At 32.8% G+C, this 17,443-nt stretch overlaps 1 protein-coding gene across 1 annotated transcript; it reads left to right on the top strand.

The window, feature by feature from the left end:
- On the top strand, positions 1 to 3,120 carry LOC114310724 (uncharacterized). Its single transcript, XM_082868743.1, has 3 exons — positions 1 to 1,039; positions 1,128 to 1,234; positions 2,328 to 3,120. The coding sequence occupies exons 1-3, from the start codon at positions 925 to 927 to the stop codon at positions 2,724 to 2,726; spliced, it is 621 nt and encodes a 206-aa protein (XP_082724869.1). The 5' UTR covers positions 1 to 924; the 3' UTR covers positions 2,727 to 3,120.
- The last annotated feature ends 14,323 nt before the right edge of the window (positions 3,121 to 17,443 follow it).

Below are 17,443 nucleotides of genomic sequence, written 5' to 3' on the forward strand. Positions count from 1 at the left end.
AGAGAAGAGTGTAATGATTATGGGGTTGGATGGGATGTTTTGTCTGTTGTAGCTCATGAGCCTATTCTGTCTTTTATGGCTCATTGAGCCAAAAAAGCCCAATGAGCCCTTGCCAAACCAACCCTAAGTGATCTAAGGGCACTACGTGTCTTTGTCTCCGTTAATTACTAAATGTCAAGTCTCTTAGGCCATATTTATTTGGTAGATTAGGTTGGAGGGGATTATTAGTAAAGGAATGGTTAATGAAGAGATTATTAATATGGAGATTGTTAGTGAGAAAATTAAGTAAACGTGTATTTGTTTTGATAATAGTGTGAGAGATGGTTAATAATTGGATTGTTAAATTATTTTTAAATAAAATAAATTAAAAAATTATTTCTATATTAAAAAATTAAAATAAATATTAAAACAAAAGGTACACTTGGAATTGTTAAAAAAAAAAATTTGGCCCCCCAGCTATGTTTGTAAAATAAAAAAAAAAATTCCCAATAGCAAATGTTGAGAATTCAATTTAAATTGAGATTTTTATTATAAATACTATTTGTCAAATTATTTGATTTGGGAAGTGTCAAATCATTTGATTTGCGAAGTGTCATTTGAATTTTAAATTCCTGCTAAAAATATTAGGTTCTGTTTGGTTGTTAATTCAAATCAATTTTCAACACGTGAGCTCGCGCATGACGTTTGGATACGACGTTCAAAAGTTGATTCCGCGTGTTAATTCAAATTACATTTTGAAAATCTATTTGGCAGCTTGTATCTCGCTTTCAACATTTCTGCCTTTTTCATCGTCTCTGCAACTTTCACGTGAACCTCATCTACATCAGTCCTTTAGATTCTTCACGGGTGGCTTCTCTGTATCGAACATCCGTACTTCAGATTCACCACGGGTGGGTTTCAGAAGTCAGACTCATTTTATAAATAATGAATCCACCCAACCCGCTTTGTACTGGTATCATATTTCACAAATCGACTGAGTTACGATTTGTGCGTTGCGGACGATTCTTATTACGGGCAACCAAACAACGACGACTACGAGGTGAAATTACTCACAAATTTATTTACATATTTTGTTATAGGGAAATTATTTGAGAAATTCATCTTAATTAATTTTTACTTTTTTTCAGGTCAAATTTATCAAATTTATTGTCGAATCCGACGGGCAAACAGTGGCACATTCAATCAGTATACACATTCCATCACCGGCGATAACTATTCAACTCCCACTAATCTGGTAAATAAATCCTTCATCCTTCATCTGTTATCTGAAAATGATTTCAGATGAGTCGATAAATGATTTCATTCTTCATCCTTCATCCTGAACTGTTTCAACTTTTTTGTTTTTCAAGAATAGTCAATAAATCAATCTTCATCTGTTATGTATAAATAATTTCGGAGAAGTTGAAATCAGTTCCTAAATGGTTTATGAGAATTTGTAGAGGCGTATTTTCCATTTCAGATCGGTTGTTATTTTAAATTGTAGAGGCATATTTTCCATTTCAGATCGGTTGTTATTTTAAATTATGAACTGTTTGAACCTTTCATCGATCAGAACCTGAAGCGGCAGTGCCTGGGACACCCGGCCGGTCGTCCACCGGGTCATCCGGCCGGTCAACCACCCGGTCCTCCCACCTCTTCCGGTTTTCCATTTCTTCCTTAATGGTTTGAACCTACCGACTGGTCCTCCCCTGAACTGTTTGAACCTACCGGGATTTTTTACTGATTTTTTTTTCCTTAATTTTTCTTTTACTGATTTGTTTCCTATTATTTAAACACAATGTTAACTGATTTTTTTTTAATTATTTGTGGTTATATATCTGAATGTTTTTTTTTTGGTGGTTATATTTCTGCTATTTAAATTCAATTAATCTGCTACGTATCTGTTCTTTTTCCCTTATCTGTGTTCTCCTTCAAACCATTTTGCACTGTTATTCTATGAAAATACCAAAATGTGGACGCCCAGAATTGAAACGAAATTAATAAATATGTTGAGAGATGAGGTTAGAAACAATCAAACAACAGGCCGTACTACTTCGTGGACAATTAGGCATTGGAATCATTAGGCAAATCAGTTGCACAACATATATGGATTTCGGTATACAGGTGTCAAGGTGTGCCAAAAATATCAGCGATTGAAAGCTGATTACCAGACATTTAAGCGACTGCAGGCACAGACTGGTCTGGGATGGGATCCTATTATAGGCACTGTTGTTGCACCCAATGAATTTTGGGATAAGGTTTTCCATTAATTTGTACTATTTTCTAATTTTATTTTAAACATTTCATGATATATACAGTGCTTAATTCTTGTTTTGTAATTGTTGTAGGCTAGCAGAAATGTGAAGAAGTTCAGGACAAAAAGGTTTGAATATTTTCAAGAAATGGCAGAAATTGTTGAAAATTGTTGTGCCACAGGGGCCCTGTCTCGTGCATCCACACAAGGACCCCTTGACTCAGAAGAAGAAGATGACATGTTAAATAAATTTTGGAACGCTGATGCTGGTGGGAGTAACGCTGGTGGGAGTAATGCTGCTGAGGCCATTCCTGTTGACTTATTCGGGGATGAGTATATGGATCCAGCAAAGGGCAAAAGTCATAAGAGGGGCCTTGTAACCAGCCAGACTGACAGTGGTCGTTCCAAAAAGTTACGGTCAAGTGGGTTTGATGATGTGCGCACAGCTTTCACATTGTATGTACAAGCCAAAACAGGACATTCACGTGCATGAGAAAATGAGGCAGAGGCTGTAAGTGCAGGTGGCGATGATTATTTCCTTGATGCATGTCAAGATGCATTGCTTGAGCTTGGGGACATACCACCGTTGCAGTACGTTAGGGCACTGACACTGTTCAAGGATAAGGAATGGCGAAGGTTTTTTATGCACACTCCTACCCATTTGCGCCTAGCCATGATCCTCGCTTTGCAGTGAACTGAGAAGTTCTGTTGTGCTTGTGTTAGCAAATCTTCTTGGCTGAACTGTTTGATGATTTCATTAATCCTGATTTGGTTTTTATTTTTTATTTTTTCATTCCATCATATCCTTTTTCCTTTTCTATGTTCGTATGTTTTTTTTTTTTTTTAAACTTTTAAGTGTTTTCTATTATATTAAAACTATGTTCTGTTATTATAATATGACCATGTGTTAAATAAATTTTGTTGTCCTCTGAATTTGACTGTTTCACCAATAACGCTAACTGTTACAGCATGAATAACATATTTTATAATTATGCTTTTACTGTGATGTAGACAAAGGCATATGTCATCCGACAGAGAAAACAATACAATGGAGCTCTCATCAGAGGAGGATGAGGTTGTTGATGATTTTATGGATTTTTTGATGATTGCTTTAATGCATGACCATATTAACGCGTCAAGTAGTCGCCGACTGCAGCGAATGTGTCTATTCAGAGGTGATGATTACATCTTCGGCCTATTAAATGGCCATCCAGAAACAATGATGAACGTTATGCGAATGGATGCACAAACATTCATTTTATTGAAAGACACTTTACTCCATAATGGCTTTATCGATCCTGAACATATGCTTTTCAGTGTGGAGGAATCGCTTGGAATTTTTTTATACACTTTTGCACAAAATGATCGCCATCGAATAATGGCAGATAGATTTCAACACTCCACGAAAACAATTTGTCGGCACATAAAAATTGTTATGCGGGCATTGTGCAAGCTTCATCATCGGTTATCAAACCATGTAACCTAGAGGACATACCGGGAAAAATTTTAAATGACAGGAGGTTTTTTCCCTAGTTCAAGGTACGAACAGTATGACTGTCCTGTAAGTTTGTTCATATTAATAAGTGTTAATAAATATTATTTTTTTTATTATGAAAGTAAAATAGAAGTTTGTTTCGCTTTTAATATCAGACAAATATTTGTCAATTAGGATTGTGTCGGTGCTATCGATGGCACATTGGTGGATGCATGGGTCTCTACTTCAGGACAAAATACATTCCGCGGTCGGAAAGCAACAGTATCGCAAAATGTACTCGCAGCTTGCGACTTCGATATGTTGTTCACATTTATTAATTCTGGATGGGAAGGTAGCGCTCACGACAATGCTATTCTGGTTGATTCTATTACACGAGCTGATCTATAGTTCCCATACCCACCCAATGGTGACTGTCCCTGAATAACATACGGTACACTTTTTTCCTTGTCTGTTTTTGTACATATCAATTGACAGAACTGTGTATTCATTATTTACATGTTGGCAAGTACTATTTAGTTGATGCTGGTTTCACGAACATACCTGGATTTCTTGCCCCATTTCGGTCTCAACGGTATCACTTGCAAGAGTTTCGTGGCCATTGTTATGCAGGACCTAAGAAATTGTTTAACCATCGACATTCGTCATTACACAATATCATAGAAAGAACATTTGGTGTTTTGAAGAAGCGCTTCCCAATATTGCGGTCCATGCCAAATTACAAGTCTACACGACAAGGGCCTCTCGTGATTACATGTTGTGTAGTGCACAATTGGATCCGTTTGCATGCAGCTATGGATCTATTCTTTATGGAAGCTGATAATGAAATGGCTGCAGAAGCTGAAGCAGACGGGCTTGTTAGAGACCAAGCTGACTACGTTGACATGTCACAACATGGGTTAACGTCCCAATCGAATGTTAGGGATGCAATTGCTACTGCTATGTGGCAAAATCATGTTCACCATGCATAGAAAAGGGATGTGAACAAGGCAAGTGAATATCATACTGACTACTGGTTGTAAATGTGTAATTATTTTACTAATTTCAGTCATTATGACACCGTTACTACATAACTTCGCCCAACCATCATTTCTGTGATTTACTGACTTCTTTTATCTTCTTGTAGGATAACTAATACTGAGGACAACGATTGGGCTAAATGGTAATGTGTAACGAAATGAAACACAAACATCATCGCATGGGTAATGAAGATAATGGTTTTCTTAGTACATGTGTACTTAAATATGTTGTTCATGCAATGTGTAATATGCAATTTTATGTATAGTCTAGCAAAGACAATTAAATATGTTGTTATTAATATGCAATGTGTTTCTTAGTAACTTTCATAAATAAATATGTTGTCATTAAATTAAATGTGGTGGTGGCAGATGGGTGGTGGGTGGGTGGTGGTGGTAGGTGGTGGTGGTAGGTGGGTGGTAGTGGGTGGCAGATGGGTGGTGGTGGGTGGTGATGGGTGGTGGGTGGTAGGTGGTGGTAGGTGGTGGTGGTGATAAGTTCACCATTTAAAAGTGTAACAAATAAATAATAATAATAATAATAATAATTGTTATCCCAGATAGGCAACCCAAGAGGGGGGTGAATTGGGTTATTAAAAATTTCACAATATTAAAAATAACACAATATTCAGAATTTTAATAAATAAAAAAAAACAGAATAATAATTATCAATATAAAAGTAGAAGAGATAGAGAGAAAATCAAACACTGCGATTTATAGTGGTTCGGCACGCCAGGCCTACGTCCACTCCCCAAGGAACCTCCTTGAGAACTTCTTTATTATCAATTGAATAAATACACCACCAAGCTTGTGGATTTGGCACAGGACTTACTCTTATCTATTGAGCATCACTCAACAATAAATGCCTTACCCTTACAAAATCTCTCACAAAAATAAGGAATAAGAATAAGTGGTAATTGAACCCACTTTTACAATAATTCTCTCACAAAGAGTAGATATGAAAGTGTAAGAACAAAAACTAGACTTAGATCTGAAAGTGAAAGAGCAGAATACTCAGAATTTTGGAGCTCACAGAAATATTTTCTCTTCAAGTTCTTGATTTTTTCTCCACATCCAACACCTCTATTTATACACAAAAATATACCCGTTGGACGCTCCTTGCTGACGTCATGGCTTACATAAGCACGCTCCTAACGTCATCGCTTACATAAGCACGCTCCTGATGTCATTGCTTACATAAGCAGGCTCTTGATGTCATTGCTTACATAAGCACACTCCTTAAATTTAAATAGTCAGCAAATGATAAGAATTAAAAAGATAAAAATAAGATTGATTTTTTTTCTTCTTGTTTTTTTTTTTTTCCAAACATGGAGCCACCGTTTTTGTAGACAATTTAATACAAAATTCACAACTTTCAAACAAACAAATAATTTTCTCCATCTAGTTTATAATATATATATATATATATACATATATACATAACTCCATCTTTTTCTTCTTGTTTGATTATAATATAATATAATCAATGTAGTGTAAAAAATTTAATAGCGCACGTGATGTATTCTGCATATAATGTTATATAAGTTCTAATCAAAATTTTACATACAGAAAAATCTCTATAAATAATATTTATGATGGATCTGAAAATATATGTCATCTTTAAAATATTGTATATGTTGTAAAGATTTTAAACTAAATGTATTTTACCACTCCATATTAATTTTGTCAAAATAAGACAACTCATAAATATCAAATTTGTCAAAATAATACAACCAATCAATCATTTTTGTCAAAATAATATAATTAATCAATTTGTCAAAAGATGAATAGTAATTAACCCTATTTTTCAAAAAGTGAATAGTAAAGTTTTTGAAAATATTTAAAATAATCATTTTTGTCAAAATAATATAATTAATCGATTTGTCAAAAGATGAATAGTAATTAACCCTATTTTTCAAAAAGTGAATAGTAAAGTTTTTGAAAATATTTAAAATAATATTTAACATATATATTTTAAAAAGATAATATTATTTTATTTAAATAATATTTAACAAATATATATATTTTAAAAAGATAATAATTTGTGTCAAATAATATGTATATTAACTAATATATTTTAGGCATCATCAAAATTAAATAATATGATTAACAATCTCCCCCTTTTTGATGATGGCAATATTTGTATGGATTTGACACAAAATAAATTTGACAAAATATTTGACAACCCTGCGACATATAATTTTCAAAATCATATTTTTTCTCCTCCTTTGACATCATCAAAATAAAGATGAAGATAAGAAACAAACACAGTGGATACAATAATCTGGGTGGCCAAAAATAAAATAAGGGGCCGGCTGTCTTGTCGGAATCATTGTGGGGATTTTGGAGCATCTCGAGCGCAGGAAGTATGGACAAACAAAAGATTTGAGCAGAGATAGCAGATATGCATCGAGGAATGGAGCAATGGAGTGTATAAAAAGTGACACAGATCAGAGGCAAAGATACAAAATCATCAAGTGTTTTGAGAGAAAAATTTGTTTTAGCTACTTTTGTAATCATGTCATTCCTTACCTTGGCTATCAATGAGTCGGACCTGCATGAGGTGCCTGTAATGCAGGCAAATGAGAGAGTACCAGTGACGCAGGCACATGCTATGCCTGTAAATGAGGGTTCTAGTGGTATTGGCAATCGAAATGATTTCGATGCTATTAATCACACTATGGCTCTTAGTACACAGGCCATGACTGCAGTTTCCAATATGGCGCGACGATTACAAGCAAGAGTACAAGAAAATCAGCAATGGAGAGATGAGGTGTGCTTGTTAAAACAACAAGTAGTGAATATGTGTAAGGAGAAGAAAGAGCTAAAAAGAAAAAATGCACAGTTGGAGAATGCAGTGCAGTATTATGCAACGGTGATAATGCCAAGACTCACAGAAATCGAAAATAGAGAGAGGCATGTAACAGAGGCTCATGAAAAATTGTTGAGAGAAGTGAAAAAGAAAAAATCTGTGAAACCTTCTGAAAATTTACCTGTAATCGAGTAATATTTTCTTTTTCTGAAATAAAATTGTGAGCATTTCTTCCTTTATTTATTTATTTATTATTATTATTATTATTATTATTTTTAAAATTTTGACTTTGCACAAAAAAATTGTTTGTTGGTGCAGATAAGGAGTATGGCAGATAAGAAAAAAAATGTATATATATACTCCCCCTAAAATTATGCACAGAATATACACATGCCTTTTTATATATATATATATATATATATATATATTTATAATGATTGTTAATCTCAAAATATGAGTCTCCCCCTGAGTTAATGCACTAGAAATTTCATAAAATTGAAGAAATAAATTACCAATCTATGACACCAAAGGCCCTTAAGATCTGGCCATAAACAACTACACCAAGTGCACTAGCAAAAAAGGAGAAAATAAAAATAAAAACAAATACTTCAATCAAGGTAGAAGCAACCAATATTAAATCCAAGAAAATTTGGAGCACATATAACAAGTAAAAAAATACAACACAGTGCAACAAAAATTTTAACATGTTGATCGGTGATAACCTTGATGAACGGAAGAAATTGAGACGATTGGGTAGATCGGTGACGAATTTTTGTAGATCGGCAATGGATCTTGATGGATCAGTCACGGATCTTGATGGATCGGTGATGGAACTTGATGAATCGGTGAAGATGGTGATGCAGATTTCGGGTGGAGAAGTGATGGAGTTTGGAAGATTAGTGAGGGATTTGGATGGATGGTGATAGTGATGAAAGTGATCGATGATTTTGTGGATGGTGGAGTTGGTTGTAGGCTATGGTGAGGGTGGAGATGGAGTCGGCTAAGGGTAGAGGAAGAAGGGGAGAGCGAGACAGCAAGAGAAGGAGAAAAAGAGAGAGTCAGGGAGAGAGTGGGTGAGAGATAGAGACGGAACAGAAGAGAGAGAAAGAAAAATTATATATATAAATATATGTATATTATTATTATGGTTATTATTTTTTATAATAATAATTATTATTACAATATTTATTTTATTTAATTATTAAAAAATTATTTTTAATATAAACATTATATTGGAGTATTCATCATACCAAGTTCTGTTCTAATATAACAAAATTGTTCTTCATTTAGAGGCTTGGTAAATATGTCAGCTAATTGACAATTTGTAGGCACAAATTCGAGTTCAATGTCACCTTTGAGTACATGATCTCTCAGAAAATGATGCCTTATTTCAATGTGTTTAGTGCGTGAGTGCTGAATAGGATTTTTTGAAAGGTTAATGGCACTTGTGTTGTCACATTTTATAGGAATATGATCATAGTGAAGTCCAAAATCTTGAAGTTGTTGTTTCATCCAAAGCAATTGTGCACAACACCCAGCGGCGGCAATGTATTCTGCTTCAGCAGTTGACAAAGCCACTGAGTTTTGTTTTTTGCAAAACCAAGAGGTGAGTGAGTGTCCAAGAAAATGACAAGTGCCACTAGTGCTTTTTCGGTCAAGTCTACATCCCGCAAAGTCGGCATCTGAGTAACCAAAAAGTTCAAAGGTGGTTCCCTTAGGATACCATAATCCCAAATTTTGAGTGCCGACAAGATATCTGAAAATGCGTTTGACTGCGATGATGTGTGACTCTTTCGGTGCGGATTGAAAACGTGCACACATACAAACACTAAACATTATGTCGGGCCTACTTGCAGTAAGATAAAGTAAAGAACCAATCATACCTCGATATTTCTTCTCATCTACGGGTTTACCTTGCTCATCTTTGTCGATTTTTATCGATGTGCTCATTGGAGTTGCTGCAGGCTTTGATGATTCCATTTCAAACCTTTTGAGTAGATCTTTGATATATTTCGTTTGATTTAAATGGATTCCATCATTAGTTTGTTTAATTTGTAGACCAAGGAAGTAATTTAATTCCCCCATCATACTCATTTCAAACTCACCCTGCATGTCTTTAGCAAACTCTTTGCACAAATTTTCATTAGTAGCACCAAAAATGATATCATCAACATAAATTTGAACGATTAGCATATCTTCCTTTTTGATTTTTATAAAAAGTGTTGTATCAATTTTTCCTCTACAAAAACCTTTGTCAAGTAGAAAATTACTCAATCTTTCATACCATGCTCTAGGAGCTTGTTTCAAGCCATATAAGGCTTTTGAAAGTTTGAAAACATGATCCGGGTATTTATGATTTTCAAAACCGGGAGGTTGTTCAACATAGACTTCCTCCAAAATGTACCCATTTAAAAAAGCACTTTTAACATCCATTTGATATAATTTAAAATCTTTAAAACACGCAAAAGCAAGTAACATTCTAATAGCTTCAAGTCTAGCAACTGGTGCAAAAGTTTCATCAAAATCAATTCCCTCTTCTTGATTATAGCCTTGAGCTACTAATCTAGCTTTATTTCTAGTAACAACTCCAGATTCGTCCATTTTATTTTGAAAAACCCATTTTGTACCAATAACGGGATGATCCTTAGGTCGAGGGGTCAAAAACCAAACTTCATTTCTTTCAAATTGATTTAATTCTTCTTGCATTGCTAAAATCCAGTTTTCATCATTTTCAGCTTCTAAAAATGATTTTGGTTCAATTTGTGAAACAAATGCCAAGTTACCACAAATATTTCTAACAGAGGAACGAGTTTTTATACCTTCCGCCGCATCACCTATGATGAGGTCTTTGGGGTGGCCATGAGCATACTTCCATTCTTTTGGTAGATTTGAGTCATTTTCTGGAAGAGCATATATTTCTTGAAGATTCTCCATTGTCATTTCTTCGTCATGTTTGCGTAATGGATTTTCTTCATTTTCCTTTTTATAAATACTCTCCATGCTTGGTTGATTTTCTACAATATCATTACTTAAAAGATTCTTGGAAATAATATCGTTAGATTCATCAAAAACAACATGCACAGATTCTTCAACAAGTAGAGTTCTTTTATTAAATACTCTATAAGCTTTACTAGACATAGAATAACCAAGAAATATAGCTTCATCCGATTTAGCATCAAATTTTCCTAAATTATCTTTATTGTTATTTAATACAAAGCATTTACAACCAAAAGCACGCAAGTGACTAATATTAGGTTTTCTACCTTTCCAAAGTTCGTAAGGAGTTTTCTTAAGAATAGGTCTAATCATGGCACGGTTTATAACATAGCATGCAGTGTTTACAGCTTCCGCCCAAAAATATTTAGGCAAATTATTTTCACAAAGCATAGTACGAGCCATTTCTTCAAGAGTTCTATTTTTTCTTTCAACCACACCGTTTTGTTGAGGAGTCCTAGGGGCTGAGAAATTATGATCTATTCCCAAGTCATCACAAAACTTAATAAAATCATCATTTTCAAATTCTCTACCATGGTCACTTCTAATACTACAAATATTAAGATTTTTCTCATTTTGAATTCTTTTACAAAGTTTTGAGAAATTATAAAAAGCTTCATTTTTGTGTGTTAAAAATAATACCCATGTATATCTAGTGTAATCATCAACACAAATAAGGGCATAAGATTTTCCTCCTAAACTTAATGTTCTAGATGGTCCGAATAGATCAATATGCAAGAGTTGAAGCGGTCTAGTAGTTGAAACGATATTTTTGGATTTAAAAGAAATTCTAGTTTGTTTTCCAAATTGACATGCATCACAAAGTTTATCTTTTTCAAAAACAATTTTTGGTAAACCTATGACTAACTCATTTTTTGAAAGTTTGGAAATTAAATCAAAATGAGCATGTCCTAATCTTCTATGCCAAAGCCAACCATTATCATTTATAGCAGATAAACATTTAATGTTAAAATGAGAAGATAAATCATGTAAATCAAACACATATACATTCTCATGTCTATAACCTACAAATAAAGTTTTGTTTTCTAAGGTATTTTCAATAGTGCAATGAGTTTTCTCAAAAATAACTCTATAACCTTTATCACATAATTGACTAATACTAAGCAAGTTATGTTTTAAACCTTCAACAAATAAAACATTTTCAATAATAGGAGAGGGATTTTTACCAATACTTCCTACACCAATGATTTTACCCTTGCTATTGTCGCCAAAAGTCACATATCCGCCATCCTTTGGTTGGAGTGTGGCGAACATAGCTTTATTTCCAGTCATGTGCCTCGAACATGCACTGTCGAGATACCATCTATCGTTACTGGATTTTGTCTTGAAACATACCTATAAAAATTTGATTTATCTATTGGTACCCATTTTTTCTTGGGTCCATAAAAGTTAGAATTTGATATCCTTGAGATATCCTTAGGAACCCACATCTTTTTTATTTTAGAAAAATGATTTCTTTTAATAGGACATGAAGGTGAAATATGACCTTTTGTTCCACAAAAATGACATGTGAGATGAGAGTGATTAGAAGATGCATATACAAAACCATTTTTGGCAGTTTTTACTTTTGAAAAAGGTTTATATCCAATTCCGGCTCTACCAAAAGTACGGTTTTGATTTTTAAGAATTTTATCTAAAGTCTCTCTACCTTGAGTGAACTTTGAAAGAGTAGTTTTCAAGTCTTCAATATTTTCTTTTAAAATAATTTGCTCATTTTTTAAAGACTCGTTTTCTTTTTGCAATACAACTAAATGTTTTTCAGAAATTGAAGACTCTTTTTGAGTTAAAATCTCATTTTCCTTTTTCATTTTCATGGCTTCATTTTCTAAAACATTTATCTTGGAAGTCAATGATTCATTTTCTTTTGATAAACTTGAAATTACTTTCTTTTGACAATTATTTTTCAAACTAAGTTTCTTAAATTCTGCATGTAATTCATCAAAAGCTAATTGTAATTCATCAAATGTAAAGGATTCGTCATTTACCTCATTTTCATTTCCAAGTGCCATTAAACATAGGTTAGCAACCTCGTTTTTGCAAACTTCGCTTTCTGTATCGCTTTCATCACTATCTTCTCCCCATGCTGCAATCATAGCTTTCTTTTTGTCCTTCTTGAATTTTTTCTTAAGTTCTGGACATTCTGATTTGTAGTGTCCAGGTTTGTTGCATTCATAGCAGGTTACTTCAGATTTTTTGTGATTTTCTCCTCTTTGAAAATCCCTGTTGTTGAAGTCTTTTCTGAAAAAATTTCGTACACCTTGTTTCTTTCTCACAAACCTTTGGAACTTTCTAGTGATGAATGCCATTTCCTCATCCTCATCTGAATCATCTTCCTTATCCTCTTGATGTTTCGAGGTGGATTTGAAAGCTATTCCTTTCTTCTTGTTGTTGTCCTCCTCTTCCTTTCCTTCTTGCATTATGAGCTCATGAGTTAAGAGAGATCCCATTAACTCATCTAGACTTAGCTTTGATAAATCCTTGGCTTCGGTAATGGCAATGACTTTTGTCTCCCAACTTTTTGGCAATGACCTAAGCACTTTTCTTACAATTTCAGCATTATTTTGCCAAGAGAAGTTAAACCATTAATAATATCAGTAAAACGAGTAAACATTTGAGGAATAGTTTCATCAGGCTTCATTTTAAAAAGTTCATAATTATGGACTAGCAAACTGACTCTAGATTCTTTAACTTGTTCGGTTCCCTCATGAGTCACTATAAGCTTGTCCCAAATTTCTTTAGCGGTTTTACATGTGGAAATTCTATTGAACTCGTTGGCATCTAAAGCACAGTACAACATGTTTGTAGCTTTGACATTAATTTGGGCCATTCTAGTATCTGATTCATCCCACTCATCTTCAGGTTTTGGTACCCTAAGTCCATCTATAGTTTTGGTAGGAATTTTTGGACCATTACAAATAATTTTCCAACATTCATAATCATTAGATTGAATATGTATGGTCATCCTAGTTTTCCAATAGCTAAAATTTGTGCCGCTAAATAGAGGTGGCCTATTAGATGCTTGTCCCTCGGGTAAGGAATAACTAGGGGTTGCCATGATCTACTCTGAGACGGTTAAGTCACAAAAACTAGAGTCTAGGCTCTGATACCAATTGTTATCCCAGATAGGCAACCCAAGAGGGGGGGTGAATTGGGTTATTAAAAATTTCACAATATTAAAAATAACACAATATTCAGAATTTTAATAAATAAAAAAAAACAGAATAATAATTATCAATATAAAAGTAGAAGAGATAGAGAGAGAAAATCAAACACTGCGATTTATAGTGGTTCGGCACGCCAGGCCTACGTCCACTCCCCAAGGAACCTCCTTGAGAATTTCTTTACTATCAATTGAATAAATACACCACCAAGCTTGTGGATTTGGCACAGGACTTACTCTTATCTATTCACTCAACAATAAATGCCTTACCCTTACAAAATCTCTCACAAAAATAAGGAATAAGAATAAGTGGTAATTGAACCCACTTTTACAATAATTCTCTCACAAAGAGTAGATATGAAAGTGTAAGAACAAAAACTAGACTTAGATCTGAAAGTGAAAGAGCAGAATACTCAGAATTTTGGAGCTCACAGAAATATTTTCTCTTCAAGTTCTTGATTTTTTCTCCACATCCAACACCTCTATTTACACACAAAAATATACCCGTTGGACGCTCCTTGCTGACGTCATGGCTTACATAAGCACGCTCCTGACGTCATCGCTTACATAAGCACGCTCCTGATGTCATTGCTTACATAAGCAGGCTCTTGATGTCATTGCTTACATAAGCACACTCCTTAAATTTAAATAGTCAGCAAATGATAAGAATTAAAAAGATAAAAATAAGATTGATTTTTTTTCTTCTTGTTTTTTTTTTTTTTTCAAACATGGAGCCACCGTTTTTGTAGACAATTTAATACAAAGTTCACAACTTTCAAACAAACAAATAATTTTCTCCATCTAGTTTATAATATATATATATATATATACATATATACATAACTCCATCTTTTTCTTCTTGTTTGATTATAATATAATATAATCAATGTAGTGTAAAAAATTTAATAGCGCACGTGATGTATTCTGCATATAATGTTATATAAGTTCTAATCAAAATTTTGCATACAGAAAAATCTCTATAAATAATATTTATGATGGATCTGAAAATATATGTCATCTTTAAAATATTGTATATGTTGTAAAGATTTTAAACTAAATGTATTTTACCACTCCATATTAATTTTGTCAAAATAAGACAACTCATAAATATCAAATTTGTCAAAATAATACAACCAATCAATCATTTTTGTCAAAATAATATAATTAATCAATTTGTCAAAAGATGAATAGTAATTAACCCTATTTTTCAAAGGACCTTTCTTAAGTGTGCCTTGCATATGGTATGCAAGGCACTTACACTCTTCTATTTTGCATTTACACATTTGTATGTATTGGGTTATATCAAAATATTTGAAAACTTACACATTGGTGACCTGCTAAGCAGGTCACTTTCCAGGTAAATTAATAAAATAATATATTATATGACTAAAGGTGTAAATGGTCACAAAAAATATACAAGTTTTCACAAAATGCGTATATTTTCACGAAAGGCGTAAGCAATTTCAAAAAAAGGCGTAACTAATTTCTGAAAACTTACGCTTTTTGTGAAAACTTACACCTTTTCTGAAAACTTCCACCTTTTTCTGAAAACTTACGCCTTCTGTGAAATTATTTACACCTTTTATGAACACTTACTCCTTTTGTGAGTTGACTTACCAAAGGTGTAAACAAACGAAAACTTACACATTTTGCTTAAGCTTACACCTTTTCGTGAAAATACTTACACCATTTTTGAAAAGTTACTCCTTTTGTGTAAGAATTTTTGGCATAACATTTATACTTTTTCTTTGAACTTACACCTTTTGTGGAAGCCCAACTTAAAGCTTTTTCGGAAGTCACTTATACCTTTTGTGAAAAAATAAATTCATCAAATTTACACCTTTTGCTTAAGCTTATACCTTCTCGTGGAAGTGCTTATATTTTTTTTGAAAAATAACTCCTTTTGTGTAAGAATTTTTGGCATAACATTTATACTTTTTCTTCGAACTTACACCTTTTGTGGAAGCCCAACTTAAAGCTTTTGTGATCGGAAGGCACTTATACCTTTTGTGAAAAAATAAATTCATCAAATTTACAACTTTTGCTTAAGCTTATACCTTTTCATGGAAGTGCTTATATTTTTTTTTGAAAAGTTACGCCTTTTGTGTAAGAATTTTTGGCATAGCATTTATACTTTTTTTTCGAACTTACACCTTTTGTGGAAGCGCAACTTAAAGCTTTTGTGATCGGAAGTCACTTATACCTTTTGTGAAAAAATAAATTCATCAAATTTATACCTTTTGCTTAAGCTTATACCTTTTTGTGGAAGTGCTTATATTTTTTTTGAAAAGTTACTCCTTTTGTGTAAGAATTTTTGGCATAACATTTATACTTTTTCTTCGAACTTACACCTTTTGTGGAAAGCCCAACTTAAAGCTTTTGTGATCGGAAGTCACTTATACCTTTTGTGAAAAAATAAATTCATCAAATTTACACATTTTGCTTAAGCTTATACCTTTTCGTGGAAGTGCTTATATTTTTTTTGAAAAGTTACGCCTTTTGTGAAATAATTTTTGTCATAAGATTTATACTTTTTCAAACTTACACCTTTTGTGAAAGAGTATATAAACACAAAAGTATAAATCTTATGACAAAAATTCTTTCACAAAAGGCATAACTTTTCAAAAAAAATATAAGCACTTCCACGAAAAGGTGTAAGCTTAAGCAAAAGGTGTAAATTTGATGAATTTATTTTTTCACAAAAGGTATAAGTGACTTCCGATCACAAAAGCTTTAAGTTGGGCTTCCACAAAAGGTGTAAGTTCAAAGAAAAAGTATAAATGTTATGCCAAAAATTCTTACACAAAAGGAGTAACTTTTCAAAAAAAATATAAGCACTTCCACGAAAAGGTATAAGCTTAAGCAAAAGTTGTAAATTTGATGAATTTATTTTTTTACAAAAGGTATAAGTGACTTCCGATCACAAAAGCTTTAAGTTGGGCTTCCACAAAAGGTGTAAGTTCGAAAAAAAAGTATAAATGTTATGCCAAAAATTCTTACACAAAAGGAGTAACTTTTCAAAAAAAATATAAGCACTTCCACGAAAAGGTATAAGCTTAAGCAAAAGTTGTAAATTTGATGAATTTATTTTTTCACAAAAGGTATAAGTGCCTTCCGATCACAAAAGCTTTAAGTTGGGCTTCCACAAAAGGTGTAAGTTCGAAGAAAAAGTATAAATGTTATGCCAAAAATTCTTACACAAAAGGAGTAATTTTTCAAAAAAAATATAAGCACTTCCACGAGAAGGTATAAGCTTAAGCAAAATGTGTAAATTTGATGAATTTATTTTTTCACAAAAGGTATAAGTGACTTCCGAAAAAGCTTTAAGTTGGGCTTCCACAAAAGGTGTAAGTTCAAAGAAAAAGTATAAATGTTATGCCAAAAATTCTTACACAAAAGGAATAACTTTTCAAAAATTGTGTAAGTATTTTCACGAAAAGGTGTAAGCTTAAGTAAAATGTGTAAATTTAATGAATTTTTTTTTTCACAAAAGGTATAAGTGACTTCCGAAAAAGTTTTAAGTTGAGTTTTCACAAAAAGTATAAATTCAAAAAAAAAATATAAATATTATGTCAAAAATTTTTATACAAAAATAATAATTTTTCAAAAATAGTGTAAGGATTTTCACAATAAATATAAGTTTATGTTTTGTTTTCATTGTAAGGTCCACTAAAAGTGTAAATTGTATAAAAAAATTATTTCAGTGAAGGTGTAA

The sequence above is a fragment of the Camellia sinensis genome, chromosome 5 (genome assembly GCF_055761805.1).
Source record: "Camellia sinensis isolate YWXY chromosome 5, ASM5576180v1, whole genome shotgun sequence".
NCBI classification, from domain to species: domain Eukaryota; kingdom Viridiplantae; phylum Streptophyta; class Magnoliopsida; order Ericales; family Theaceae; genus Camellia; species Camellia sinensis.